Raw genomic sequence first — 27808 nt, forward strand, 5'->3', positions numbered from 1 at the left:
TCATATCAAGCCTTTTAATTATAAAAATAGAAACGATATCAAAACGTAGACAATAAACTGGTTAGTACCACAACAAAACCGCAATGCAGTGAAAACCTCCAACACAATTATGCTTCAAAGAAACCAATTAGAAACAAATGCATCTTAGGTTAATATAAATTAAAAGCTTATTTCATGTTATTGTACTACAGCTTACAGAGAAACAGACACTTTCTAGCATTTTCTACTTCTATTTTCTAAATGATGTTAAGAAAAAATATAATACAATTATATTAAGGATTTAGTGACAGTTGTGCCTATACTTCTAAAGGATCCCTTAAGTTAATAGATAGAGAAAACAAAGATAATGTAGACATTCAATTAAATAAATACATAATTATATTAGGAATGTTGCAGATTTATTACTCCCGATGTAATAGATAAAGAAAGAAAACAAATATATAGAAATTAAATAAAAAAATAATTATATTAAGAATGGCGTAACTTCATTTGGAAACTACGTGAATCTTGTTGTGCAAATATGTGTGCCAGACACATAACTTCTACAGTAAGCTATCTTGATATTATAGTCATTAACAAATTTATGAAACTTGTTACAAAAACATATCATATTTAACCTGAAGAAAATAATCTAATTGACACCTGAAATAATAATAACTTAATTTTTTTAATAAAATAAATAAACTGGCAAAGTGCCTTTTATATAGAAATGTCAAACTTGCTTTGCATAAAGCATTAGATAAAATAGTGGTCAAGCTAGATACATATCATGGTACCCAACTACCCATGGAGCCAAGGTCTTCTTCATTTTGTCGAGGACAGTTGTCCCTCACCAGGGACATATAATCTCACAGAGAGTCCATTGACTCAAAAAATACAGACATACTCAATAGTTTAGAGAAAGTCCTTCCCTCCTCGTGTGTAGCATAGCATACTGCAGTAGGGAACTCCCCCTGGTTACAGACAGAGACATATACTGCAGTAGGGAAACTCCCCCTGGTTACAGACAGAGACATATACTGCAGAAGGGAAACTCCCCCTGGTTACAGCCAGAGACATATACTGCAGTAGGGCAACTCCCCCTGGTTACAGCCAGAGACATATACTGCAGTAGGGCAACTCCCCCTGGTTACAGACAGAGACATATACTGCAGTAGGGAAACTCCCCCTGGTTACAGACAGAGACATATACTGCAGTAGGGCAACTCCTCCTGGTTACAGACAGAGACATATACTGCAGAAGGGAAACTCCCCCTGGTTACAGCCAGAGACATATACTGCAGAAGGGAAACTCCCCCTGGTTACAGCCAGAGACATATACTGCAGAAGGGAAACTCCCCCTGGTTACAGCCAGAGACATATACTGCAGTAGGGCAACTCCCCCTGGTTACAGCCAGAGACATATACTGCAGTAGGGAAACTCCCCCTGGTTACAGACAGAGACATATACTGCAGTAGGGCAACTCCCCCTGGTTACAGACAGAGACATATACTGCAGTAGGGCAACTCCCCCTGGTTACAGACAGAGACATATACTGCAGTAGGGAACTCCCCCTGGTTACAGCCAGAGACATATACTGCAGTAGGGGAACTCCCCCTGGTTACAACCAGAGACATATACTGCAGTAGGGCAACTCCCCCTGGTTACAGACAGAGACATATACTGCAGTAGGGAAACTCCCCCTGGTTACAGACAGAGACATATACTGCAGTAGGGAAACTCCCCCTGGTTACAGACAGAGACATATACTGCAGTAGGGCAACTCCCCCTGGTTACAGACAGAGACATATACTGCAGTAGGGCAACTCCCCCTGGTTACAGACAGAGACATATACTGCAGTAGGGCAACTCCCCCTGGTTACAGACAGAGACATATACTGCAGTAGGGAAACTCCCCCTGGTTACAGACAGAGACATATACTGCAGTAGGGCAACTCCCCCTGGTTACAGACAGAGACATATACTGCAGTAGGGAAACTCCCCCTGGTTACAGACAGAGACATATACTGCATATATATTGATATATATTGTGTACCGTATACAGTATATGGATGTGGTTACACCTGGCTGACGATCTCTGAGTCCTCTTCAACAAACCACTGTACAGGAGTTCCATCTGCAGCCCTCTGAAGGATCCGCTTCTGATGTGGACCCTGAAACACAACACCACATTTCATTCCTGTTCATTATATTTATATGTATACTTAAAATGTTAGTAATTTAGCAGACACTCTTATCCAGAGTGACTTACAGGAGTAATTAGGGTTAAGTTCCTTGATCTACGACACATCAACAGATTTTTCACCTAGTCGGCTCGGAGATTCAAACCAGCGACCTTTCGGTTAACCGCCCAACATTCTTAACCGCTAGACTACCTGCCTCCCTACATTACATTACACTCTTAACCGCTAGGCTACCTGCCGCCCTACATTACATTACACTCCTAACCGCTAGACTACCTGCCTCCCTACATTACATTACACTCCTAACTGCTAGTCTACCTGCCGCCCTACATTACATTACACTCTTAACTGCTAAGCTACCTGCCGCCCTACATTACATTACACTCTTAACCGCTAGGCTACCTGCCGCCCTACATTACATTACACTCCTAACCGCTAGGCTACCTGCCGCCCTACATTACATTACACTCTATCTGTTCTAATATCAATGAGAGATGTAGGTAATGAAATGGTGGTGAGTGTTAGGGGGCATCCTCACCTGCAGGTAGGGCGGGAGGAGGTGAGGGGACGTGGGGCTCTTCACTCTGAACGACCCCTGGCGCTCCAGGGAACTCGGGCGTGACTTCTGGAACTGGTTCCAGGACTTGAGCTCGTCTGACAACATCTCCCTGGGCAACACCCGGGCAGGTTGGTTGGGGTACTCCCTCAGTGACGGGGTATGTACCAGGCGAGTGTAGGGGGGTGGAGGCTTCAGAACTCTCCTGGGGGATGACGGTGGGGGCCCCTGCTGCCAGTGTCTGTGCTGCTGCTGTGGCTGGAGGGGCCGGGAGGGGGACAGGTAAAGACCCTTCCCCAGGGGACTGCCCAGGCCCTGTGGGGAAAGAGGGGAACAGGTGCCTTCCTCTGCCATTCTTCTTCTCAAGCTGGGAGAGGACTGGTGCTGGTTGTTTTTCTTGTGAAAGCTGGAGCCATTCAACGCAGGGCTGGTGGGACTTTGGGCTCCGTAGTGGAAGCCATAGGGAGGAGGGCAGAGCTTAGGGATCTCGGGAGATGCGGGGCCCTCCCTGTCTTTGTGATTATCTCTGTCCGTGTCCCGGCTGGGGGGGCTGGTGTAGGAGGGGAGAGAGTGTTCAGAGCTGCTGTCCTCAGAGCTGGACTGGTACAGCCGCTGGGGGTTGGTGTAGGAGGGGACAGAGTGTTCAGAGCTGGACTGGTACAGCCGCTGGGGGTTGGTGTAGGAGGGGACAGAGTGTTCAGAGCTGGACTGGTACAGACACTGGGGGGCGTACTGTGGAGACCGAACCAGGAACTCTGGCCGTCGGCGTGGCAACCTGGCTCTCCCACGTCCCTCACCCAGGTCATGAGTGGGCTTACTTCTGGGAAGCCTGAGAAGAGGAAAAAAGACAGGGGAGAGAAAAGTGAGCTACTGTGATGCACTTTGTATATGTCTGTCTCCCTATACTGTGCAATTAATACAACAACTTCATTATTAAATGCGATCTAGTCAATGTATTTTATCAATATAATTTATGTAACTTATTACCCACCCACAACAATAGACACACAAGAAGACACAATAAAGGTAATCAACACCTTTATCTGTGTTATGGTGTTGGCGTTCTATATTATGGTTTTCGACATTCTGTGTTCTGGTGGTTACTTTCTGTGTTATGGTGTTGACGTTCTGTGTTCTGGTGTTGACGTTCTGTGTTCTGGTGGTTACTTTCTGTGTTATGGTGTTGACGTTCTGTGTTCTGGTGTTGACGTTCTGTGTTCTGGTGTTGACGTTCTATGTTCTGGTGTTGACGTTCTGTGTTCTGGTGTTGACGTTCTGTGTTATGGTGGTTACGTTCTGTGTTATGGTGGTTACGTTCTGTGTTCTGGTGTTGACGTTCTGTGTTATGGTGGTTACGTTCTGTGTTATGGTGGTTATGTTCTGTGTTATGGTGGTTACGTTCTGTGCTATGGTGGTTACGTTCTGTGTTATGGTGGCAACGTTCTGTGTTATGGTGTTGACGTTCTGTGTTATGGTGGTTACGTTCTGTGTTATGGTGGTTACGTTCTGTGTTATGGTGGTTACGTTCTGTGTTATGGTGGCAACGTTCTGTGTTATGGTGGTTACGTTCTGTGTTATGGTGGTTACGTTCTGTGCTATGGTGGTTACGTTCTGTGTTATGGTGGCAACGTTCTGTGTTATGGTGTTGACGTTCTGTGTTATGGTGGTTACGTTCTGTGTTATGGTGGTTACGTTCTGTGTTATGGTGGTTACGTTCTGTGTTATGGTGGTTATGTTCTGTGTTATGGTGGCTACGTTCTGTGTTCTGGTGTTGACGTTCTGTGTTATGGTGGTTATGTTCTGTGTTATGGTGTTGACGTTCTGTGTTATGGTGGTTATGTTCTGTGTTCTGGTGTTGACGTTATGGTCTTGACGTTCTGTGCTATGGTGTTGATGTTCTGTGTTCTGGTGTTGACGTTCTGTGTTCTGGTGTTGACGTTCTGTGTTATGGTGGTTACGTTCTGTGCTATGGTGGTTATGTTCTGTGTTCTGGTGTTGACGTTCTGTGTTATGGTGGTTACGTTCTGTGTTATGGTGTTGACGTTCTGTGTTATGGTGGTTACGTTCTGTGTTATGGTGGTTACGTTCTTTGTTATGGTGGTTACGTTCTGTGTTATGGTGGCTACGTTCTGTGTTATGGTGGTTACATTCTGTGTTATGGTGGTTATGTTCTGTGTTATGGTGGTTACGTTCTGTGTTATGGTGGTTACGTTCTGTGTTATGGTGGTTACGTTCTGTGTTATGGTGGTTACGTTCTGTGTTATGGTGGTTATGTTCTGTGTTATGGTGTTGACGTTATGGTCTTGACGTTCTGTGCTATGGTGTTGATGTTCTGTGTTCTGGTGTTGACGTTCTGTGTTCTGGTGTTGACGTTCTGTGTTATGGTGGTTACGTTCTGTGCTATGGTGGTTACGTTCTGTGTTATGGTGGTTACGTTCTGTGTTATGGTGGTTACGTTCTGTGTTATGGTGGTTACGTTCTGTGTTCTGGTGTTGACGTTCTGTGTTCTGGTGTTGACGTTCTGTGTTATGGTGGTTACGTTCTGTGCTATGGTGGTTACGTTCTGTGTTCTGGTGTTGACGTTCTGTGTTCTGGTGTTGACGTTCTGTGTTATGGTGGTTACGTTCTGTGTTCTGGTGGTTACGTTCTGTGTTATGGTGGTTACGTTCTGTGTTATGGTGGTTACGTTCTGTGTTATGGTGGTTACGTTCTGTGTTATGGTGGTTACGTTCTGTGTTCTGGTGTTGACGTTCTGTGTTCTGGTGTTGACGTTCTGTGTTCTGGTGTTGACGTTCTGTGTTATGGTGGTTACGTTCTGTGTTATGGTGGCAACGTTCTGTGTTATGGTGGTTACGTTCTGTGTTCTGGTGTTGACGTTCTGTGTTATGGTGGTTACGTTCTGTGTTCTGGTGTTGACGTTCTGTGTTATGGTGGTTACGTTCTGTGTTCTGGTGTTGACGTTCTGTGTTATGGTGGTTACGTTCTGTGTTATGGTGGTTACGTTCTGTGCTATGGTGGTTACGTTCTGTGTTATGGTGGTTACGTTCTGTGTTATGGTGGTTATGTTCTGTGTTATGGTGTCGACGTTCTGTGTTATGGTGTTGACGTTCTGTGTTCTGGTGTTGATGTTATGTATTATGGTGTTGATGTTATGTGTTATGTTGTTGACAGTGTGTTATGGTGTTGATGTTATGTGTTATGTTGTTGACAGTGTGTTATGGTGTTGATGTTATGTGTTATGGTGTTGACAGTCTGTTATGGTGTTGATGTTATGTGTTATGATGTTGACAGTCTGTGTTATGGTGTTGATGTTATGTGTTATGGTGTTGACAGTCTGTTATGGTGTTGATGTTATGTGTTATGGTGTTGACAGTCTGTGTTATGGTGTTGACGTTCTGTGTTATGGTGTTGACAGTCTGTTATGGTGTTGATGTTATGTGTTATGGTGTTGACAGTCTGTGTTATGGTGTTGACGTTCTGTGTTATGGTGTTGACAGTCTGTTATGGTGTTGATGTTATGTGTTATGGTGTTGACAGTCTGTTATGGTGTTGATGTTATGTGTTATGGTGTTGACAGTCTGTTATGGTGTTGATGTTATGTGTTATGGTGTTGACAGTCTGTGTTATGGTGTTGACGTTCTGTGTAACGGTGGTGACGTTGTGAAGCGTTGGTTGGTTACCTGAAGGACAGGGAGTACTGTCTGCGTAGGTGCAGCTCTGGAGTAGAGGGGGCGCTGGAGGAGTTGATCTGTCCATGTCTCAGAGCCATGTTCTTAATGGAGGGGAAGTGGGAGGGCAGGACTCTGCTGTCTGCAGGGAACACTGGGGTCCCTACTGGGATCCCTACTGGACTTCTGCTCAGAAAAAGAGGGAGAGAGAAAGAGTGGGAAGGACAGGATTTAAACAACTGCTAGTTTAAAAGTTAGAAGATGTAGGTTATGTAGTCAAAAGCAAATCCCTTTTTATGGGGTTCTGGGCAGAATAAATATTTGAGTAGTGAAGTAAGACCTGCACACTCAGTTGCTCCACCTTTATTGGCTAACAGCGTTCCGATCCAAAAAGGATATGGACTCTTACCTGAGAGGTGTGTTAGGTTTCAGATAGGACTGGTCCAGATTAGACTCTCTCCAGGGGGAGTTCTGGATGGGGGAGCGCTCAGGAAACTCCACACTGCAGCTGGAGCCCATACTGGAGGTCTGGGTCTGCTCCACACCGCAATTGGAGCCGAGGCTCTGGCTCTGGGCTGATGTGTGATGGAGACTGCCCTGGGAGGAGGAGGACTGGAGGGACAGGGAGCCCACAGAGGACTGTATGAGTGGGTCTACAGATGATGAGGAAGAGAGAGAGTCTATGGATAGACCAAGGAGACACAATAGAAAGGGTCAGACATGATGACACTTTGGAATAGTTGAATTGTATTGGCATTTCTACTGTGTTCGTTGATAACTCACCATCGTCCAGGGCCACTGCATCAGACAGGGAGCTGTCAGATATGCACAGATCTGGGGACAGAAATAAAAGAAAGGCTTTATTTAAGACTTCATTCAGTTAGAGGAAGGGGTTGTGGAAAGGATCAACATTGTAATTCTTCTGACATGTACTGCTTATGTGATTCAATAACTAAACAATTGTGAATAAAAAATAAAAAACTCCAACCTCCATCGGACTGAGTGAGAATATAACCAAAGACAGTACAGTATGAAAATAGGCATAGCCTTAATGGCCATGTACTCTTATAATCTCTTAGAATCTTCCTAGATTCCAGCCTTTCTAGGAAGTTTTTCCTAGCCACTGTGCTAATACATCTGCATTACCTTTAGGCTGGGTTTCTGTATAAAAACTTTGTGACATCTGCTTACATAAAAAGGGCTTTATAAATACATTTCATTTGATAGGCAGAAACTGCATGTCAATGTCATGGCGACCTTGGCTAGCTAAGCTCATGTGTAGAAACATGTCATCGGGTCTTAACTGTCCAATGAAAATAGTATCTGAAATACTTCTTCAGTATATCCTGTCCACAGGGGGCTGCTGACGGGAGGACGGCTCATAATAATGGCTGGAATGGAGTGAATGGACTGGTATTAAACACCTGGAAACCCCGTGTTTGATGTGTCTGGTACCATTCCATTTATTCCGTTCCAGCCATTACTATGAGCCGTCCACCCCAATTAAGGTGCCACCGGCCTCCTGTGATCCTGTTGCTATCATCCCTAAAATATCTGTATAAATGAATTGGTCCCAATTAAGTACAACTATTAAACTCAAAGGCATTCCTTCGATATAAATTTGTTTTTGGCAAAAATTAAAATGTGTCAGTTCGTCACTTTCACGAGGTTGGAGTAATAACATGTTCAACTACTTAAGAAATGGGATCCAATCTAGGTTGTGCCTTTAGATTTAGAGAAAATTAACAACTAAGGAATGATTTTTCATTTCTCTCATCGACTTCTCAAGCTCCAGCCTGGTCTGCTTGGTTTGCTTAGCAAGCGTTCCCGGAAGTCTCACAATGTTTAGAAACTGTGATTCTGTTTAACCTAAGCTCCCTGCAGACTGCAGAGCCCAATGTGGCCAGGTGGGGGCAGCAGTAACACAGGCACAGCATTCACCTCTGTGTTTGGCAGTGTTGTTGTTCTTGTTGGTTGGTGGAGAGGAGCACTTGTTTCTGATCCTGTGCTGATACACAGCTTCCTGGAGATCCTTGACTTTCCTATCTTCCCTCTTACACTGCTGCAGCCTGCTCTTCTTCTGTGGTTTGGACAGGTGCTCCTCCACGGAGAGTCTACGAGCCGCTTCAACGATCTGGAGCTGCAAGGCCAGGTCTGCCTCTAAGGAATGAAGCTCTGAATCCTGAATGAGAGAAAGTTTTTATTTTTATTTAGCTTAGATAAATAACAATGAACTATCAATTTAATAGACTTCTTGATTGGGTTTAAGGAAATAAATACTGTATTCAGTGTTCAAATCTCTCTATCTGTCACGTCCTGACCAGTATAGAGTATATTTGGTTATTGTAGTTTGGTCAGGACGTGGCAGAGGGTAGTTGATGTATGTATTATGGGGTTTGTCACTGGTCTATGTCTGTGTTTCTATGTCTAGTTGATTGGGGTTGGACTCTCAATTGAAGGCAGGTGTGTTGAGTTGCCTTTGATTGGGAGTCCTATATAGTAGGGTGTGTTTGTCTTTGTTTTTCGTGGGTAGTTGTTTGAGAGCACTGCTTTTTGTTGAGCCTGCTTTCACTGTTTCATGTCATTAGTTTGTTTATTGTTTTCTTCCGTGGCGTTCGCATTATTTTATAAATAAATATGTTGAGCACGAAACCCGCTGCGCATTGGTCCCTTTCTCTCTACGACGACAAGCGTGACACTATCTGATATGCACTTTGCTTTTGCTTATAAGCTTTACAACATTTTGTTAGGAAAAACTCCTGACCTTACCTATTACCAATACTGTGTACTATAGGAAGTGTAAAGGATGACCGTGGGAAGGGTTCATATTGGTCTGTACCTCTCCATCCTGGTGGATGAGACTGTCATCCAGTTTGAAGGTAGCTCCTATCCTCCTTCGGACACGAGGGGGCTTCTCATCAGGAAGTAGGGGGTAGTCTGAAGACAACTTACCTGTCAGCTCCTGTAAAATAAAAACAATCCAAAGTCAACTGAAGTCATTTCTAGACATACCACTAAGAGATTACAGCTGAAAGAGCAGTCTGTAACTCTTCTATGAACCATTGGTATGTAAATATGAGACTCAGTCTTGTGACGTGCAGGAGACCTATGTTAGCCCACTGAACTACAACCTAGGCATTACCTCAGGGAGCTAACATAGGTCTTCAGGTCTCAGGCTAGGTTAGACACTCACAGCCTCCCTGACGCAAATATATATATATATATATATATAATCTATTTTTTATATAGCTTCCATCAATGTAATTGTTTGCATCACCCATATTGTCACGTATATTCCCTCTCTGGCCTCTAGGTCACCAGGCTGCTCGTTAGGGCGCACACCTGTCACCAGCGGTACGCGCATAATGACACTCACCTGGACTCCATCACCTCCTTGATTACCTGCCCTTTATATATCACTCCCTTTGGTTTCTTCCCCCGTCGTCATTGTTCCTGCTTCATGTCGGTGAGCTGTTTGTGTTTCTTGTTTTGTTCATTTATTAAACGTATTCACTCCCTCAACTTGCTTCCCGACTCTCAGTGTACATCGTTACACATATATTTATTTGCAAATATATATACAGTACCGGTCAAAAGTTTGGATACACCTACTCATTCAAGGGTTTTTCTTTATTTTTAACATTTTCTATGTTGTAGAATAATAGTGAAGACATCAAAACTATGAAATAACACCATATATATATATATATATATATATATATATATATATATATATATATATATATATTTGAGATTCTTCAAAGTAGCCACCCTTTACCTTGATGACAGCTTTGTACACTCTTGGCATTCTCTCAACCAGCTTCATGAGGAATGCTTTTCCAACAGTCTTGAAGGAGTTCCCACATATGTTGAGCACTCGTTGGCTGCTTTTCCTTCACTCTGTCCAACTCATCCCAAACCATCTCAATTGGGTTGAGGTCGGGTGATTGTGAAAGCCAGGTCATCTGATGCAGCACTCCATCACTTGTTTGACACTTTTTTGGTTACTACATGATTCCATATGTGATATTTCATAGTTTGATGTATTCACTATTAATCTACAATGTAGAAAACCCCTGGAATGAGTAGGTGTGTCAACTTTTGACTGGTACTGTATATATATATATATATATCTCAACACCGGTATAAATACAATAGTGTGAATACTCACAGCCTCTCTAATGCAGAGCTTCTTGAGGTCCAGTAGACACAGCTCCAGCCTGTCCTCCAGAGCCTGGTGCTTCAGCCTCATGACCCGGGTGTGGGTGGTCAGGTCCCTGACTGGCAACGTGGGGCTGTCGGGACCTGAGATGATGATAATGGATATTTTTCCACAGAGCATAGGTCTCATGCAGGCATCAAATGGTGCCACATTTGGAGCTTTTATCACAGAATTAACGATTGTTATAGATTATAGACCAACTATCAATACACTAGCTCCTGAATTTATCTCTGAAGTTCAATATTTGATACGATAGATTTAGGTCTCAGCATTAATAATGCGTTCAGTGCTTTCCGTAAAGATGTATATCTGAACCTAGAATGGATCTAAAGCCTTCACATTTAGGGTTCAGCATTGTTGATGTGTTAAGCTCTTACCAGAGTTGAGAATGATCCCACTGTCAGTGTCACTGATCTCCTCTTTATCCATCATGGCTGTTGGAAGGTATTTTCACACTGTTAAAACCTGTTGGAAAATAGTTAAATATTTCAATCAGATTTATTAAATCATCCTTATTCACCAAAAAACATATCCAGCGTTATGATCACTCAGGACAGGGAAAAATTGCTTCACCTACAAAATATACGTTTCCATTCCTGATGCCGAATGACTCTTTTTATTCTGATCCACTAGCTCTCTCCTTCCTCTTCTCTCTCTTCTTCTCCTTCCTCTCCCTTCTCCCTCCCTCCTGCCCTGTTCTCCCTCCCTCCTGCCCTGTTCTCCCTCCCTCCTGCCCTGTTCTCCCTCCCTCCTGCCCTGTTCTCCCTCCCTCCTGCCCTGTTCTCCCTCCCTCCTGCCCTGTTCTCCCTCCCTCCTGCCCTGTTCTCCCTCCCTCCTCCCCCTTCTCCCTCCCTCCTGCCCTGTTCTCCCTCCCTCCTGCCCTGTTCTCCCTCCCTCCTCCCCCTTCTCCCTCCCTCCTCCCCTGTTCTCCCTCCCTCCTGCCCTGTTCTCCCTCCCTCCTGCCCTGTTCTCTCTCCCTCCTGCCCTGTTCTCCCTCCCTCCTGCCCTGTTCTCCCTCCCTCCTGCCCTGTTCTCCCTCCCTCCTGCCCTGTTCTCCCTCCCTCCTGCCCTGTTCTCCCTCCCTCCTGCCCTGTTCTCCCTCCCTCCCTCCTGCCCTGTTCTCCCTCCCTCCTGCCCTGTTCTCCCTCCCTCCTGCCCTGTTCTCCCTCCCTCCTGCCCTGTTCTCCCTCCCTCCTGCCCTGTTCTCCCTCCCTCCTGCCCTGTTCGCCCTTCACAATAGGCCGCAGCCCCCATGCTTGACTCGGCACATGTGTGAGGGGACCAGGGGTTAATCCGAAACCGGACGCTATGGCAACGGTCACAGGGTGCACTGCTGTTCTCCGAGGGGAGTGTGTGTGTGTTGCCATACGGAATGTCAGAGGGCGTTTAAAAGGGACGCACCGTCGCACCCCAAAAAAGAGAACAGGAAAGCAGATGGCTGCAGGGCAAGGGAATTACCCTCTCATGGACTGCACCTGTTCCCCCCTCCCAGAGCCACACACACACCAACAGCGCTCCATTCAACCAGTGTCCAGAGAAATAACCCTCGAGGGGCTTTTGAAGTGGAACAATGTCTCAATGCTGAGCCTGTCTCTGTAGCATCAGCCAGCTCACATAAAGACACTGAAGATTCATGATATAGCACATCTAGGATTTCACTTATACATTCTCACACTGTTGAACACATAAACAATGTTTATGATCCATTCTATTGTGTGTGTGTGTGTGTGTGTGTGTGTGTGTGTGTGTGTGTGTGTGTGTGTGTGTGTGTGTGTGTGTGTGTGTGTGTGTGTGTGTGTGTGTGTGTGTGTGTGTGTGTGTGTGTGTGTGTGTGTGTGTGTGTGTGTGTGTGTGTGTGTACTAGGGTTGAATGGCGGGAACCCGGTTACTGAGATTTACCACCCAAAACCACTCCCTTTCCCCGGGATAAATAACTGCGAGAAACCGATAAATTATAATAAATTATTTATATGAACAGCATGGTGTGAAATTGAACTTTTTAATTATATGCAATGTCTAAATATGGCCTCTCTACGGCCTCGGCGTGATGAATCAACGCTCAGGGTGGGGACAGACCATCTCAGTATGGAGAGTAGTTCACAATGAATGTACTGTAGACCTATGTATCATCTCACCATGGTAACTTTTTTTCTTGTGACAGGTAGGCCTACATTTGCAGCAGCGCAGCCTATGCTACAATAATATAAAGCCTGAATGTGTGTCTAATTCACCCATCTCCCTCTGGCTTTCAGGGGTCATCTTGTTACTGTTTTAATTGCAGATAGAGTTTTAAAACAGCCTATCACACGCAAGCACTCTCTCTCCATCAACATCCACAATAGATAATCCTGTTCTAGATTTTCTAGATAGATTGAACAGGTCAGTGTAGACCAAGTGTGCGTCTGAAATGGCACCCTACTCCCTATATAGTGCCCATAGCTCTGGTCAAAGGTTGTGCACTATATAGGGAATAGGATGCAATTTTGGGCACATCCCAAGACCACTACACAGCTGGAAATAACTTCCTTTAGACTGGGCAGCTATTTGAGCTGTTGACATGAATCTTCTGTATCTATGTCTAAAAACACAACTTCAGTATGTCAACAGACGGAAGGAACTCATGTAGCTCACGTCTCTACACATTCAGGTCATGTTGCCTTAGCCGCTGTGGGTTACCAAGTCCAAATAATCCACTGGTCCTATCTAGACTCATCACCCTGGGAAAGTCCCAAATGGAACCCTATTCCCTTTAAAGTGCACTACTTTTGACCACGACCCATGTCTTCTATATAGAGAATAGGCTCAATGGCACGGCACAGACAGATTTTTCACCTAGTCGGCTCAGGGATTCGCACGAGCGACCTCTCGGTTACCGACCCAACGCTCTTAACCACTAGGCTACCTGTATCCACCAGTCTGGATAATCTGCTGTGGGTTCAATAACTGCTGATCCAGTCGAGGAGGAGCGCTGGTTGGTTGGGCCAACACTGAGACAACAGAGCAGGAGGAGGAGAGTGGAAAGGAACAGGGCTGAGGTAGGGGCCTACAATGAGACAGTGGAAGGAAGAGGGCTGAGGTAGGGGCCTACAGTGAGACAGTGGAAGGAAGAGGGCTGAGGTAGGGGCCTACAATGAGACAGTGGAAGGAAGAGGGCTGAGGTAGGGGCCTACAATGAGACAGTGGAAGGAAGGGCCTGAGGTAGGGGCCTACAATGAGACAGTGGAAGGAAGAGGGCTGAGGTAGGGGCCTACAATGAGACAGTGGAAGGAAGAGGGCTGAGGTAGGGGCCTACAATGAGACAGTGGAAGGAAGAGGGCTGAGGTAGGGGCCTACAATGAGACAGTGGAAGGAAGGGCCTGAGGTAGGGGCCTACAATGAGACAGTGGAAGGAAGGGCCTGAGGTAGGGGCCTACAATGAGACAGTGGAAGGAAGAGGGCTGAGGTAGGGGCCTACAATGAGACAGTGGAAGGAAGAGGGCTGAGGTAGGGGCCTACAATGAGACAGTGGAAGGAAGAGGGCTGAGGTAGGGGCCTACAATGAGACAGTGGAAGGAAGAGGGCTGAGGTAGGGGCCTACAATGAGACAGTGGAAGGAAGAGGGCTGAGGTAGGGGCCTACAATGAGACAGTGGAAGGAAGAGGGCTGAGGTAGGGGCCTACAATGAGACAGTGGAAGGAAGAGGGCTGAGGTAGGGGCCTACAATGAGACAGTGGAAGGAAGAGGGCTGAGGTAGGGGCCTACAATGAGACAGTGGAAGGAAGAGGGCTGAGGTAGGGGCCTACAATGAGACAGTGGAAGGAAGAGGGCTGAGGTAGGGGCCTACAGTGAGACAGTGGAAGGAAGGGCCTGAGGTAGGGGCCTACAGTGAGACAGTGGAAGGAAGAGGGCTGAGGTAGGGGCCTACAGTGAGACTGTGAAAGGAAGAGGGCTGAGGTAGGGGCCTACAGTGAGACAGTGGAAGGAAGGGCCTGAGGTAGGGGCCTACAATGAGACAGTGGAAGGAAGAGGGCTGAGGTAGGGGCCTACAGTGAGACAGTGGAAGGAAGGGCCTGAGGTAGGGGCCTACAGTGAGACAGTGGAAGGAAGAGGGCTGAGGTAGGGGCCTACAGTGAGACTGTGAAAGGAAGAGGGCTGATGTAGGGGCCTACAGTGGAAGGAAGAGGGCTGATGTAGGGGCCTACAGTGAGACAGTGAAAGGAAGAGGGCTGAGGTAGGGGCCTACAGTGAGACAGTGAAAGGAAGAGGGCTGAGGTAGGGGCCTACAGTGAGACAGTGAAAGGAAGAGGGCTGAGGTAGGGGCCTACAGTGAGACAGTGGAAGGAAGAGGGCTGAGGTAGGGGCCTACAGTGAGACAGTGGAAGGAAGGGCCTGAGGTAGGGCCTACAGTGAGACAGTGGAAGGAAGAGGGCTGATGTAGGGGCCTACAGTGGAAGGAAGAGGGCTGAGGTAGGGGCCTACAGTGAGACAGTGAAAGGAAGAGGGCTGAGGTAGGGGCCTACAGTGAGACAGTGAAAGGAAGAGGGCTGAGGTAGGGGCCTACAGTGAGACAGTGGAAGGAAGAGGGCTGAGGTAGGGGCCTACAGTGAGACAGTGAAAGGAAGAGGGCTGAGGTAGGGGCCTACAGTGAGACAGTGAAAGGAAGAGGGCTGAGGTAGGGGCCTACAGTGAGACAGTGGAAGGAAGAGGGCTGAGGTAGGGGCCTACAGTGAGACTGTGAAAGGAAGAGGGCTGATGTAGGGGCCTACAGTGAAAGGAAGAGGGCTGAGGTAGGGGCCTACAGTGAGACAGTGGAAGGAAGAGGGCTGAGGTAGGGGCCTACAGTGAGACTGTGAAAGGAAGAGGGCTGATGTAGGGGCCTACAGTGAGACAGTGGAAGGAAGAGGGCTGAGGTAGGGGCCTACAGTGAGACAGTGGAAGGAAGAGGGCTGATGTAGGGGCCTACAGTGAGACAGTGGAAGGAAGGGCCTGAGGTAGGGGCCTACAGTGAGACAGTGGAAGGAAGAGGGCTGAGGTAGGGGCCTACAGTGAGACTGTGAAAGGAAGAGGGCTGAGGTAGGGGCCTACAGTGAGACTGTGAAAGGAAGAGGGCTGATGTAGGGGCCTACAGTGGAAGGAAGAGGGCTGATGTAGGGGCCTACAGTGAGACAGTGAAAGGAAGAGGGCTGATGTAGGGGCCTACAGTGAGACAGTGGAAGGAAGAGGGCTGAGGTAGGGGCCTACAGTGAGACTGTGAAAGGAAGAGGGCTGAGGTAGGGGCCTACAGTGAGACAGTGAAAGGAAGAGGGCTGAGGTAGGGGCCTACAGTGAGACAGTGGAAGGAAGAGGGCTGAGGTAGGGGCCTACAGTGAGACTGTGAAAGGAAGAGGGCTGAGGTAGGGGCCTACAGTGAGACAGTGGAAGGAAGAGGGCTGAGGTAGGGGCCTACAGTGAGACAGTGAAAGGAAGAGGGCTGATGTAGGGGCCTACAGTGGAAGGAAGAGGGCTGATGTAGGGGCCTACAGTGAGACAGTGGAAGGAAGAGGGCTGAGGTAGGGGCCTACAGTGGAAGGAAGAGGGCTGAGGTAGGGGCCTACAGTGAGACTGTGAAAGGAAGAGGGCTGATGTAGGGGCCTACAGTGAGACAGTGGAAGGAAGAGGGCTGAGGTAGGGGCCTACAGTGAGACTGTGAAAGGAAGAGGGCTGAGGTAGGGGCCTACAGTGAGACAGTGGAAGGAAGAGGGCTGAGGTAGGGGCCTACAGTGGAAAGGAAGAGGGACTCTAACCTTAAATACAAACTAATACAAGCAGAAACAGCATATTCAGACAGAGAGAGGGGGAAAACAGGGCTAGGTCTGAGTGGGTGAAGTGGAGTGAGGTAGAGACCTACATAGGGGGAACTCCCTATGTAGGTCCCTATGTAGCACTCCCTTTTTTATTACACTGACTGTAATAAAAAACAGGCAGCAACAGGAACTCAGAGGCAGGCAGAGGCAGGGTAATGTGGTGTTTCGCCCACTTACACGCCATAACTCTCCTAAGACTTTCACAATGTCTGTGGTTGCCTGAGGCCTAGGTCTACTGAGTGGTTGGATTGGAGTACAGCATTATTCAGGACCTTTCTATAAGTTGTAAACCTATGCCAAGACGAAACATAATTTGCCATAAAGTCTCCCTCTGTAGTGCCTTGCGGTCGGAGGCCGAGCAGTTGCCATACCAGGCAGTGATGCAACCAGTCAGGATGCTCTCGATGGTGCAGCTGTAGAACCTTTTGAGGATCTTAGGACCCATAACAAATCTTTTCAGTCTCCTGAGGGGGAATCGGTTTTGTCATGCCCTCTTCACGACTGTCTTAGTGTGTTTGGACCATGTTAGTTTGTTGGTGATGTGGACACCAAGGAACTTGAAGCTCTCAACCTGCTCCACTGCAGCCCCGTCGAGGAGAATGGTGGTGTGCTCGGTACTCTTTTTCCTGTAGTCCGCAATCATCTCCTTTGTCTTGATCACGTTGAGGGAGAGGTTGTGGTCCTGGCACCACACGGCCAGGTCTCTGACCTCCTCCCTATACGCTGTCTCGTTGTTGTCGGTGATCAGGCCTACCACTGTTGTGTCATCGGCAAACTTAATGATGGTGTTGGAGTTGTGCCTGGCCATGCAGTCATGAGTGAACAGGGAGTACAGAAGGGGGCTGAGCACACACCCCTGAGGGGCCCCTGTGTTGAGGATCAGCGTGGCGGATGTGGTGTTACCTACCCTTACCACCTGGGGGCGGCCAGTCAGGAAGTCCAGGATCCAGTTGCAGAGGGAGGTGTTTAGTCCCAGGGTCCTTAGCTTATTGATGAGCTTTGAGGGCACAATGGTGTTGAATGCTGAGCTGTAGTCAATGAATAGCATTCTCACATAGGTGTTCCTTTTGTCCAGGTGGGAAAGGGCAGTGTGGAGTGCAATAGAGACGGCATCATCTGTGGATTTGTTGGGGCGGTATGCAAATTGGAGTGGGTCTAGGGTTTCTGGGATGATGGTGTTTATGTGAGCCATGACCAGCCTTTCAAAGCATTTCATTGTTACAGAAGTGAGTGCTACGGGTCGGTTGTCATTTAGGCAGGTTACCTTAGTGTTCTTGGGCACAGGCAATATGGTGGTCTGCTTAAAACATGTTGGTATTACAGACTCAGACAGGGAGAGGTTGAAAATGTCAATGAAGACACTTGCTTGTTGGTCAGCGCAAGCTCGCAGTACACGTCCTGTTAATCCGTCTGGCCCTGCGGCCTTGTGAATGTTGACCTGTCTAAAGGTCTTACATCGGCTGCGGAGAGCGTGATCACACAGTCTTCCGGTACAGCTGGTGCTCTCATGCATGTTTCAGTGTTATTTGCCTCGAAGCGAGCATAGAAGTAGTTTAGCTCGTCTGGTAGGCTCGTGTCACTGGGCAGCTCTCGGCTGTGCTTCCCTTTGTAGTCTGTAATGGCTTGCAAGCCCTGCCACATCCGACGAGTGTCAGAGCCGGTGTAGTACGATTTGATCATTGTCCGGTATTGAAGCTTTGCCTGTTTGATGGTTCGTCGGAGGGCATAGCGGGATTTCTTATAAGCTTCCAGGTTAGAGTCCCGCACCTTGAAAGCAGCAGCTCTAGCCTTTAGCTCAGTGCGGATGCTGCCTGTAATCCATGGCTTCTGGTTGGGGTATGTACGTACAGTCACTGTGGGGACGATGTCATCGATGCACTTATTGATGAAGCACTCGGCGGTTCTGTTCTCTTAGCTTGTGTGGCCTACCACTTTGCGGCTTACAGTTGACCGGGGCAGCTCTAGCAGGCCAGAAATTTGACGAACTGAGTTGTTGGAAAGGTGGAATGCTATGACAATGCCACGTTGAAAGTCACTGAGCTCTTCAGTAAGGCCATTCTACTGCCAATGTTTGTCTATGGAGATTGCATGGCGGTGTGCTCAATTTTCTTGGTCGACCAACAGCCTATCGACCAAACAATCAACCAGTCGACTAATTTGGGTCAGCTCCACTCCATTGGGTCAAGAGTAGCCAAATATCTCAGCATTTCCTGTAGTATTACTGTTACCTTATGCTCCACTTTACAGTAGACCATGGCTTCATTGCTTTGTCATAACAAGCTAACTTCCCCAAAGTCCTGTGATGATCAGTGATCACAGCAATCTAAGGATGGCTTGTCAGGATCACTGCTTCTGTTACTCCCATCCTCATTCCCCTCTGCTTGCCGGACTGTGAAAACTAAACTAACTAATCTAACGGGAAACTGTTTGTTTACAGGAGATGATGATGATGTGTGTGTCATGTGTGTGTGTTTGTATATGTGTGTGTGTGTGTGTTCAACTGAAACCAAACCAAGGCCTATGTGAAGCCTGTAATTAAGATTCTCTAGTGAATGCTGATACTACTGAAAAAATTAAATTACTTTACAGCATGTCTGATTTCAGAGGCTGGTCAATAGCAAAATGGATCCATTCTGTTCTGTCTGTATATACACAACATGGTCTGCTGGAGTGGAGGAAAGGGATTCCATGTTTTATTTAACCTTTATTTAACCAGGCAAGTCAGTTAAGAACAAATTCTTATTTACAATGACAGCCTACCCCGACCAAACCCAGATGACGCTGGGCCAATTGTGCGCCACCCTATGGGACTTCCAATCACGGCCAGATGTGATACAGCCTGGATTTGAACCAGATACTGCAGTGACACCTCTTGCACTGAGATGCAGTGTCTTAGACCACTGCGCCCCTCGGGATGCCCAAAATGTGGAGGACTGAGTGAGTGAGTGAGTGAGTGAGTGAGTGAGTGAGTGAGTGAGTGAGTGAGTGAGTGAGTGAGTGAGTGAGTGAGTGAGTGAGTGAGTGAGTGAGTGAGTGAGTGAGTGAGTGAGTGAGTGAGTGAGTGAGTGAGAGTGATTTCAGAGGAGTTTTATACACACACACTCTCTTTCTTAGATCATCTTATCTAGACCAACAGTACTGTAAAGTCAAAATATGTATCCATCACATAGTGGTAAAACAATGGGCAGAGATGGGAGAGAAGAACATCTGAAATTCCACAACCATAGAATTAGAATAAATAGAATGGGCATTCTAAAGTGATTCATTCTAATTACATCACCACACCAGCATGGAGAGAATGAACCTCCCTCCCACATACACACACAGTTGCCTGATCCCTCGCAGTGGAGGCCATATGCTAGGCAGACACAGCAGCTCTGCTACAGACCAAGAACAGCATAGATACAGAAACCATAGAGGACAGCATAAATACAGAGACCATAGAGGATAGCATTAATACAGAGACCATAATACAAAGACCATAGAGGACAGCATTAACACAGAGACCATAGAGGACAGCATTAATACAGAGACCATAGAGGACAGCATTAACACAGAGACCATAGAGGACAGCATTAACACAGAGACCATAGAGGACAGCATTATTACAGAGACCATAGAGGACAGCATAAATACAGAGACCATAGAGGACAGCATAAACACAGATACCATAGAGGACAGCATTAATACAGAGACCATAGAGGACAGCATTAATACAGAGACCATAGAGGACAGCATAAACACAGAGACCATAGAGGACAGCATAAACACAGAGACCATAGAGGACAGCATTAATACAGAGACCATAGAGGACAGCATTAACACAGAGATCATAGAGGACAGCATAAACACAGAGACCGTAGAGGACAGCATTAACACAGAGATCATAGAGGACAGCATAAACACAGAGACCATAGAGGACAGCATTAATACAGAGACCATAGAGGACAGCATTAATACAGAGACCATAGAGGACAGCATTAATACAGAGACCATAGAGGACAGCATTAACACAGAGACCATAGAGGACAGCATAAATACAGAGACCATAGAGGACAACAGTAATACAGAGACCATAGAGGACAGCATAAACACAGAGACCATAGAGGACAGCATAAACACAGAGACCATAATACAGAGATCATAGAGGACAGCATTAATACAGAGACCATAGAGGATAGCATTAACACAGAGACCATAGAGGACAGCATTAACACAGAGACCATAGAGGACAGCATTAATACAGAGACCATAGAGGATAGCATTAATACAGAGACCATAATACAGAGACCATAATACAGAGACCATAGAGGACAGCATAAACACAGAGACCATAGAGGACAGCATTAATACAGAGACCATAATACAGAGACCATAGAGGACAGCATAAACACAGAGACCATAGAGGATAGCATTAATACAGAGACCATAGAGGATAGCATTAATACAGAGACCATAATACAGAGACCATAATACAGAGACCATAGAGGACAGCATTAATACAGAGACCATAGAGGACAGCATAAACACAGAGACCATAGAGGACAGCATAAATACAGAGACCATAGAGGACAGCATTAATACAGAGACCATAGAGGACAGCATTAATACAGAGATCATAGAGGACAGCATTAATACAGAGACCATAGAGGACAGCATTAATACAGAGACCATAGAGGACTGCATAAACACAGAGACCATAGAGGACAGCATAAACACAGAGACCATAGAGGACAGCATTAATACAGAGACCATAGAGGACAGCATTAACACAGAGATCATAGAGGACAGCATAAACACAGAGACCATAGAGGACAGCATTAACACAGAGATCATAGAGGACAGCATAAACACAGAGACCATAGAGGACAGCATTAATACAGAGACCATAGAGGACAGCATTAATACAGAGACCATAGAGGACAGCATTAATACAGAGACCATAGAGGACAGCATTAACACAGAGACCATAGAGGACAGCATAAATACAGAGACCATAGAGGACAACAGTAATACAGAGACCATAGAGGACAGCATAAACACAGAGACCATAGAGGACAGCATAAACACAGAGACCATAATACAGAGATCATAGAGGACAGCATTAATACAGAGACCATAGAGGATAGCATTAACACAGAGACCATAGAGGACAGCATTAACACAGAGACCATAGAGGACAGCATTAATACAGAGACCATAGAGGATAGCATTAATACAGAGACCATAATACAGAGACCATAATACAGAGACCATAGAGGACAGCATAAACACAGAGACCATAGAGGACAGCATTAATACAGAGACCATAATACAGAGACCATAGAGGACAGCATAAACACAGAGACCATAGAGGATAGCATTAATACAGAGACCATAGAGGATAGCATTAATACAGAGACCATAATACAGAGACCATAATACAGAGACCATAGAGGACAGCATTAATACAGAGACCATAGAGGACAGCATAAACACAGAGACCATAGAGGACAGCATAAATACAGAGACCATAGAGGACAGCATTAATACAGAGACCATAGAGGACAGCATTAATACAGAGATCATAGAGGACAGCATTAATACAGAGACCATAGAGGACAGCATTAATACAGAGACCATAGAGGACAGCATTAACACAGAGATCATAGAGGACAGCATAAATACAGAGACCATAGAGGACAGCATAAATACAGAGACCATAGAGGACAGCATTAATACAGAGACCATAGAGGACAGCATTAATACAGAGACCATAGAGGACAGCATTAATACAAAGACCATAGAGGACAGCATTAATACAGAGACCATAGAGGACAGCATTAACACAGAGATCATAGAGGACAGCATAAATACAGAGACCATAGAGGACAGCATTAATACAGAGACCATAGAGGACAGCATTAATACAGAGACCATAGAGGACAGCATTAATACAGAGACCATAGAGGACAGAATTAATACAGAGACCATGGAGGACAGCATTAATACAGAGACCGTAGAGGACAGCATTAATACAGAGACCATAGAGGACAGCATTAACACAGAGACCATAGAGGACAGCATTAATACAGAGATCATAGATGACAGCATTAATACAGAGACCATAGAGGACAGCATTAACACAGAGACCATAGAGGACAGCATTAATACAGAGATCATAGAGGACAGCATTAATACAGAGACCATAGAGGACAGCATTAACACAGAGACCATAGAGGACAGCATTAATACAGAGATCATAGAGGACAGCATTAATACAGAGACCATAGAGGACAGCATTAACACAGAGACCATAGAGGACAGCATTAATACAGAGATCATAGAGGACAGCATTAACACAGAGACCATAGAGGACAGCATTAACACAGAGACCATAGAGGACAGCATTAACACAGAGACCATAGAGGACAGCATTAATACAGAGATCATAGAGGACAGCATAAACACAGAGACCATAGAGGACAGCATTAATACAGAGATCATAGAGGACAGCATTAATACAGAGACCATAGAGGACAGCATTAATACAGAGACCATAGAGGACAGCATTAACACAGAGACCATAGAGGACAGCATTAATACAGAGACCATAGAGGACAGCATTAATACAGAGATCATAGAGGACAGCATTAATACAGAGACCATAGAGGACAGCATTAATACAGAGACCATAGAGGACAGCATTAATACAGAGACCATAGAGGACAGCATTAACACAGAGACCATAGAGGACAGCATTAATACAGAGATCATAGAGGACAGCATTAATACAGAGACCATAGAGGACAGCATTAATACAAAGACCATAGAGGACAGCATAAACACAGAGACCATAGAGGACAGCATTAATACAGAGACCATAGAGGACAGCATTAACACAGAGACCATAGAGGACAGCATTAATACAGAGATCATAGAGGACAGCATTAATACAAAGACCATAGAGGAGATAACCCATTGTTCACCAAGATCAAGACACATGGCTCTCTTTGATTCTCCGGGCCTCAACACGACTTAATAGTGGTCAACCCCGGTAAATTATGATAACAGGATGTGTGACTCTGACAGATTTTGCTTCTTCTCCTATTTATAGCCTCTCTGTTCGGCTTCACCCTATTTAATCCACCCAAGTGCTTGACAATAGTAACACATTCATCTTGACAATAGTAACACATTCATCTTGACAATAGTAACACATTCATCTTGACAATAGTAACACATTCATCTGGACAATAGTAACACATTCATCTTGACAATAGTAACACATTCATCTGGACAATAGTAACACATTCATCTTGACAATAGTAACACATTCATCTGGACAATAGTAACACATTCATCTGGACAATAGTAACACATTCATCTGGACAATAGTAACACATTCATCTGGACAATAGTAACACATTCATCTTGACAATAGTAACACATTCATCTTGACAATAGTAACACATTCATCTGGACAATAGTAACACATTCATCTTGACAATAGTAACACATTCATCTGGACAATAGTAACACATTCATCTGGACAATAGTAACACATTCATCTGGACAATAGTAACACATTCATCTGGACAATAGTAACACATTCATCTTGACAATAGTAACACATTCATCTTGACAATAGTAACACATTCATCTGGACAATAGTAACACATTCATCTTGACAATAGTAACACATTCATCTGGACAATAGTAACACATTCATCTTGACAATAGTAACACATTCATCTGGACAATAGTAACACATTCATCTGGACAATAGTAACACATTCATCTGGACAATAGTAACACATTCATCTGGACAATAGTAACACATTCATCTGGACAATAGTAACACATTCATCTGGACAATAGTAACACATTCATCTTGACAATAGTAACACATTCATCTGGACAATAGTAACACATTCATCTTGACAATAGTAACACATTCAGCTTTGCATATACTGTTTGAATTAGAAGTAACACTGAGGTGTTTTACTGTAGGTCAGTGGGAGTTGTTTGTCAAAAATTTAAAAAACATAAATTGTTTAGTGTCAATGGATGCAAACAACCGTTTTTTTATACAAAGACTGAAAAGGCTTGTTATGTGCAATATGGAGACCGTTAGGTCCTTTTGACTCGTCTTCCTGTGTAAAGTGCCTTCAACATGTCTATTTTACCTCTTGGTGATGTCATTCGGAAACATAATGTTAACTTTCACTGCTATGCGGACGATACACAGCTGTACATTTTGATGAAACATGGTGAAGCCCCAAAATTGCCCTCCCTGGAAGCCTGTGTTTCAGACATAAGGATGTGGATGGCGGCAAATGTTCTACTTTAAACTCGGACAAAACAGAGATGCTTGTTCTAGGTCCCAAGAAACAAAGAGATCTTCTGTTGGATCTGACAATTAATCTTGATGGTTGTACAGTCGTCTCAAATAAAACTGTGAAGGACCTCGTTACTCTGGACCCTGATCTCTCTTTTGACGAACATAACAAGACTGTTTCAAGGACAGCTTTTTTCCATCTACGTAACATTACAAAAATCATTAACTTTCTGTCCAGAAATGATGCAGAAAAATGTATCCATGCTTTTGTCACTTCTAGATTAGACTACGGCAATGCTCTACTTTCCGGCTACCCGGATAAAGTACTAAATAAACGTACGTTTGTGCTAAACACAGCTGCTAGAATCTTGACTAGAACCGAAAAAAAATTATATTACTCCAGTGCTAGCCTCTCTACACTGGCTTCCTGTTAAGGCTAGGGCTGATTTCAAGGTTTTATTACTAACCTACAAAGCATTACATGGGCTTGCTCCTACATATCTTTCCGATTTGGTCCTGCTGTACATTTGACCTTTATTTAACTAGCCTGTTGAGGGTAGGGGGCAGTATTTGCACGGCCGGATAAAAAACGTACCCGATTTAATCTGGTTATTACTACTGCCCAGAAACTAGAATATGCATATAATTATTGGCTTTGGATAGAACACACCCTAAAGTTTCTAAAACTGTTTGAATGGTGTCTGTGAGTATAACAGAACTCATATGGCAGGCAAAAACCTGAGAAGATTCTGTACAGGAAGTGCCCTCTCTGACCATTCCTTGGGCTTCTTGACTCTCTTTATTGAACATTTTGGATCTTTGCTGTAACGTGACACTTCCTACGGCTCCCATAGGCTCTCAGAACCCGGTAAAAAGCTGAATGATGTCTTTGCAGCCCCTGGCTGAAAAACATTAGCGCCTTTGGTAAGTGGTCTATTAGAGGACAATGAGACTGAGGCGCGTGCACGAGGCGACCCCATGTTTTTATTTTCTCTCTCTTTGAACGTAAACACGGTTTCCCGGTCGGAATATTATCGCTTTTTTACGAGAAAAATGGCATAAAAATTGATTTTAAACAGCGGTTGACATGCTTCGAAGTACGGTAATGGAATATTTTCACATTTTTTGTCACGAAACGCGTCGGGCGCGTCACCCTTCTTTACACTTCGGATAGTGTCTTGAACGCACGAACAAAACAGAGGATATTTGAACATAACTATGGATTATTTTGAACCAAACCAACATTTGTTATTGAAGTAGAAGTCCTGGGAGTGCATTCTGACAAAGAACAGCAAAGGTAATAAAATTTTTCTTATAGTAAATCTGACTTTGGTGAGGGCTAAACTTGGTGGGTGTCTAAATAGCTAGCCCTGTGATGCCGGGCTATCTACTCAGATTATTGCAAAATGTGCTTTCACCGAAAAGCTATTTTAAAATCGGACATAGCGAGTGCATAAAGGAGTTCTGTATCTATAATTCTTAAATTAATTGTTATGTTTTTTGTGAACGTTTATCGTGAGTAATTTAGTAAATTCACCGGAAGTTTGCGGGGGGTATGCTAGTTCTGAACGTCACATGCTAATGTAAAAAGCTGGTTTTTGATATAAATATGAACTTGATTGAACAAAACATGCATGTATTGCATAACATAATGTCCTAGGATTGTCATCTGATGAAGATCATCAAAGGTTAGTGCTGCATTTAGCTGTGGTTTGGGTTTATGTGACATTATATGCTAGCTTGAAAAATGGGTGTCTGATTATTTCTGGCTGGGTACTCTGCTGACATAATCTAATGTTTTGCTTTCGTTGTAAAGCCTTTTTGAAATCGGACAGTGTGGTTAGATTAACGAGAGTCTTGTCTTTAAAATGGTGTAAAATAGTCATATGTTTGAGAAATTGAAGTAATAGCATTTATAAGGTATTTGAATAACGCGCCACGGGATTCCACTGGCTGTTACGTAGGTGGGACGATTTCGTCCCACCTACCCTAGAGTGGCTAGGCAAGGCCTCCTTATTGTCCCTAGAATTTCTAAGCAAACAGCTGGAGGCATGGCTTTCTCCTATAGAGCTCTATTTTTATAAAATGGTCTACCTACCCAAGTGAGAGACGCAGACTCGGTCTCAACCTTTAAGTCTTTACTGAAGACTCATCTCTTCAGTAGGTCCTATGATTGAGTGTAGTCTGGCCCAGGAGTGTGAAGGTGAACGGAAAGGCACTGGAGCAACGAACCGCCCTTGCTGTCTCTGCCTGGCCGGTTCCCCTCTCTCCACTGGGATTCTCTGCCTCTAACCCTATTACGGGGGCTGAGTCACTGGCTTACTGGTGCTCTTCCATGCCGTCCCTAGGAGGGGTGAGTCACTGGCTTACTGGTGCTCTTCCATGCCATCCCTAGGAGGGGTGAGTCACTTGAGTGGGTTGAGTCACTGATGTGATCTTCCTGTCCGGGTTGACGCCCCCCTCAGGTTCGTGCCATGGGGGAGCTCTTCGCGGGCTATACTCGGCCTTGTCTCAGGGTAGTAAGTTGGTGGTTGAAGATATCCCTCTAGTGGTGTGGGGACTGTGCTTTTTCAAAGTGGGTGGGGTTATATCCTGCCTGGTTGGCCCTGTCCGGGGGTATCATCGGACGGGGCAACAGTGTCTCCCGACCCCTCCTGTCTCAGCCTCCAGTATTTATGCTGCAATAGTTTGTGTCGGGGGCTAGGGTCAGTCTGTTATGTCTGGAGTATTTCTCCTGTCTTATCTGGTGTCCTGTGTGAATTTAAGTATGCTCCCTCTCCTCTCAGAGGACCTGAGCCCTAGGACTGCCTGGCCTGATGACTCCTTGCTGTCCCCAGTCCACCTGGTCGTGCTGCTGCTCCAGTTTCAACTGTTCTGCCTGCGGCTATGGAACCCTGACCTGTTCACCAGACGTGCTACCTTGTCCCAGACCTGCTGTTTTTGTCTCTCTCGCTCTACTGCACCTGCTGTCTCTAACTCTGAATGATTGACTATGAAAAGCCAAATGACATTTTCTTCTGAGGTGCTGACCTGTTG

General features: G+C 45.4%; 1 protein-coding gene across 1 annotated transcript in view; it reads right to left on the bottom strand.

The window, feature by feature from the left end:
- Positions 1 to 27808, bottom strand: part of LOC106572740 (innate immunity activator protein) — a 28713-nt gene continuing 905 nt past the window's right edge. The window contains exons 2-10 of the mRNA XM_045696390.1: positions 11008 to 11095; positions 10580 to 10713; positions 9248 to 9370; positions 8350 to 8590; positions 7192 to 7242; positions 6818 to 7088; positions 6421 to 6594; positions 2723 to 3569; positions 1 to 2154 (exon numbers count right to left, since the gene is read on the bottom strand). Of these exons, the coding sequence (XP_045552346.1) occupies positions 2059 to 2154; positions 2723 to 3569; positions 6421 to 6594; positions 6818 to 7088; positions 7192 to 7242; positions 8350 to 8590; positions 9248 to 9370; positions 10580 to 10713; positions 11008 to 11062 (1992 nt within the window). The 5' untranslated portion in view covers positions 11063 to 11095 and the 3' untranslated portion in view covers positions 1 to 2058. The remainder of the gene's footprint in view (positions 2155 to 2722; positions 3570 to 6420; positions 6595 to 6817; positions 7089 to 7191; positions 7243 to 8349; positions 8591 to 9247; positions 9371 to 10579; positions 10714 to 11007; positions 11096 to 27808) is intronic.

The sequence above is a fragment of the Salmo salar genome, chromosome 15, assembly GCF_965601325.2.
Source record: "Salmo salar chromosome 15, fSalSal1, whole genome shotgun sequence".
NCBI lineage: Eukaryota > Metazoa > Chordata > Actinopteri > Salmoniformes > Salmonidae > Salmo > Salmo salar.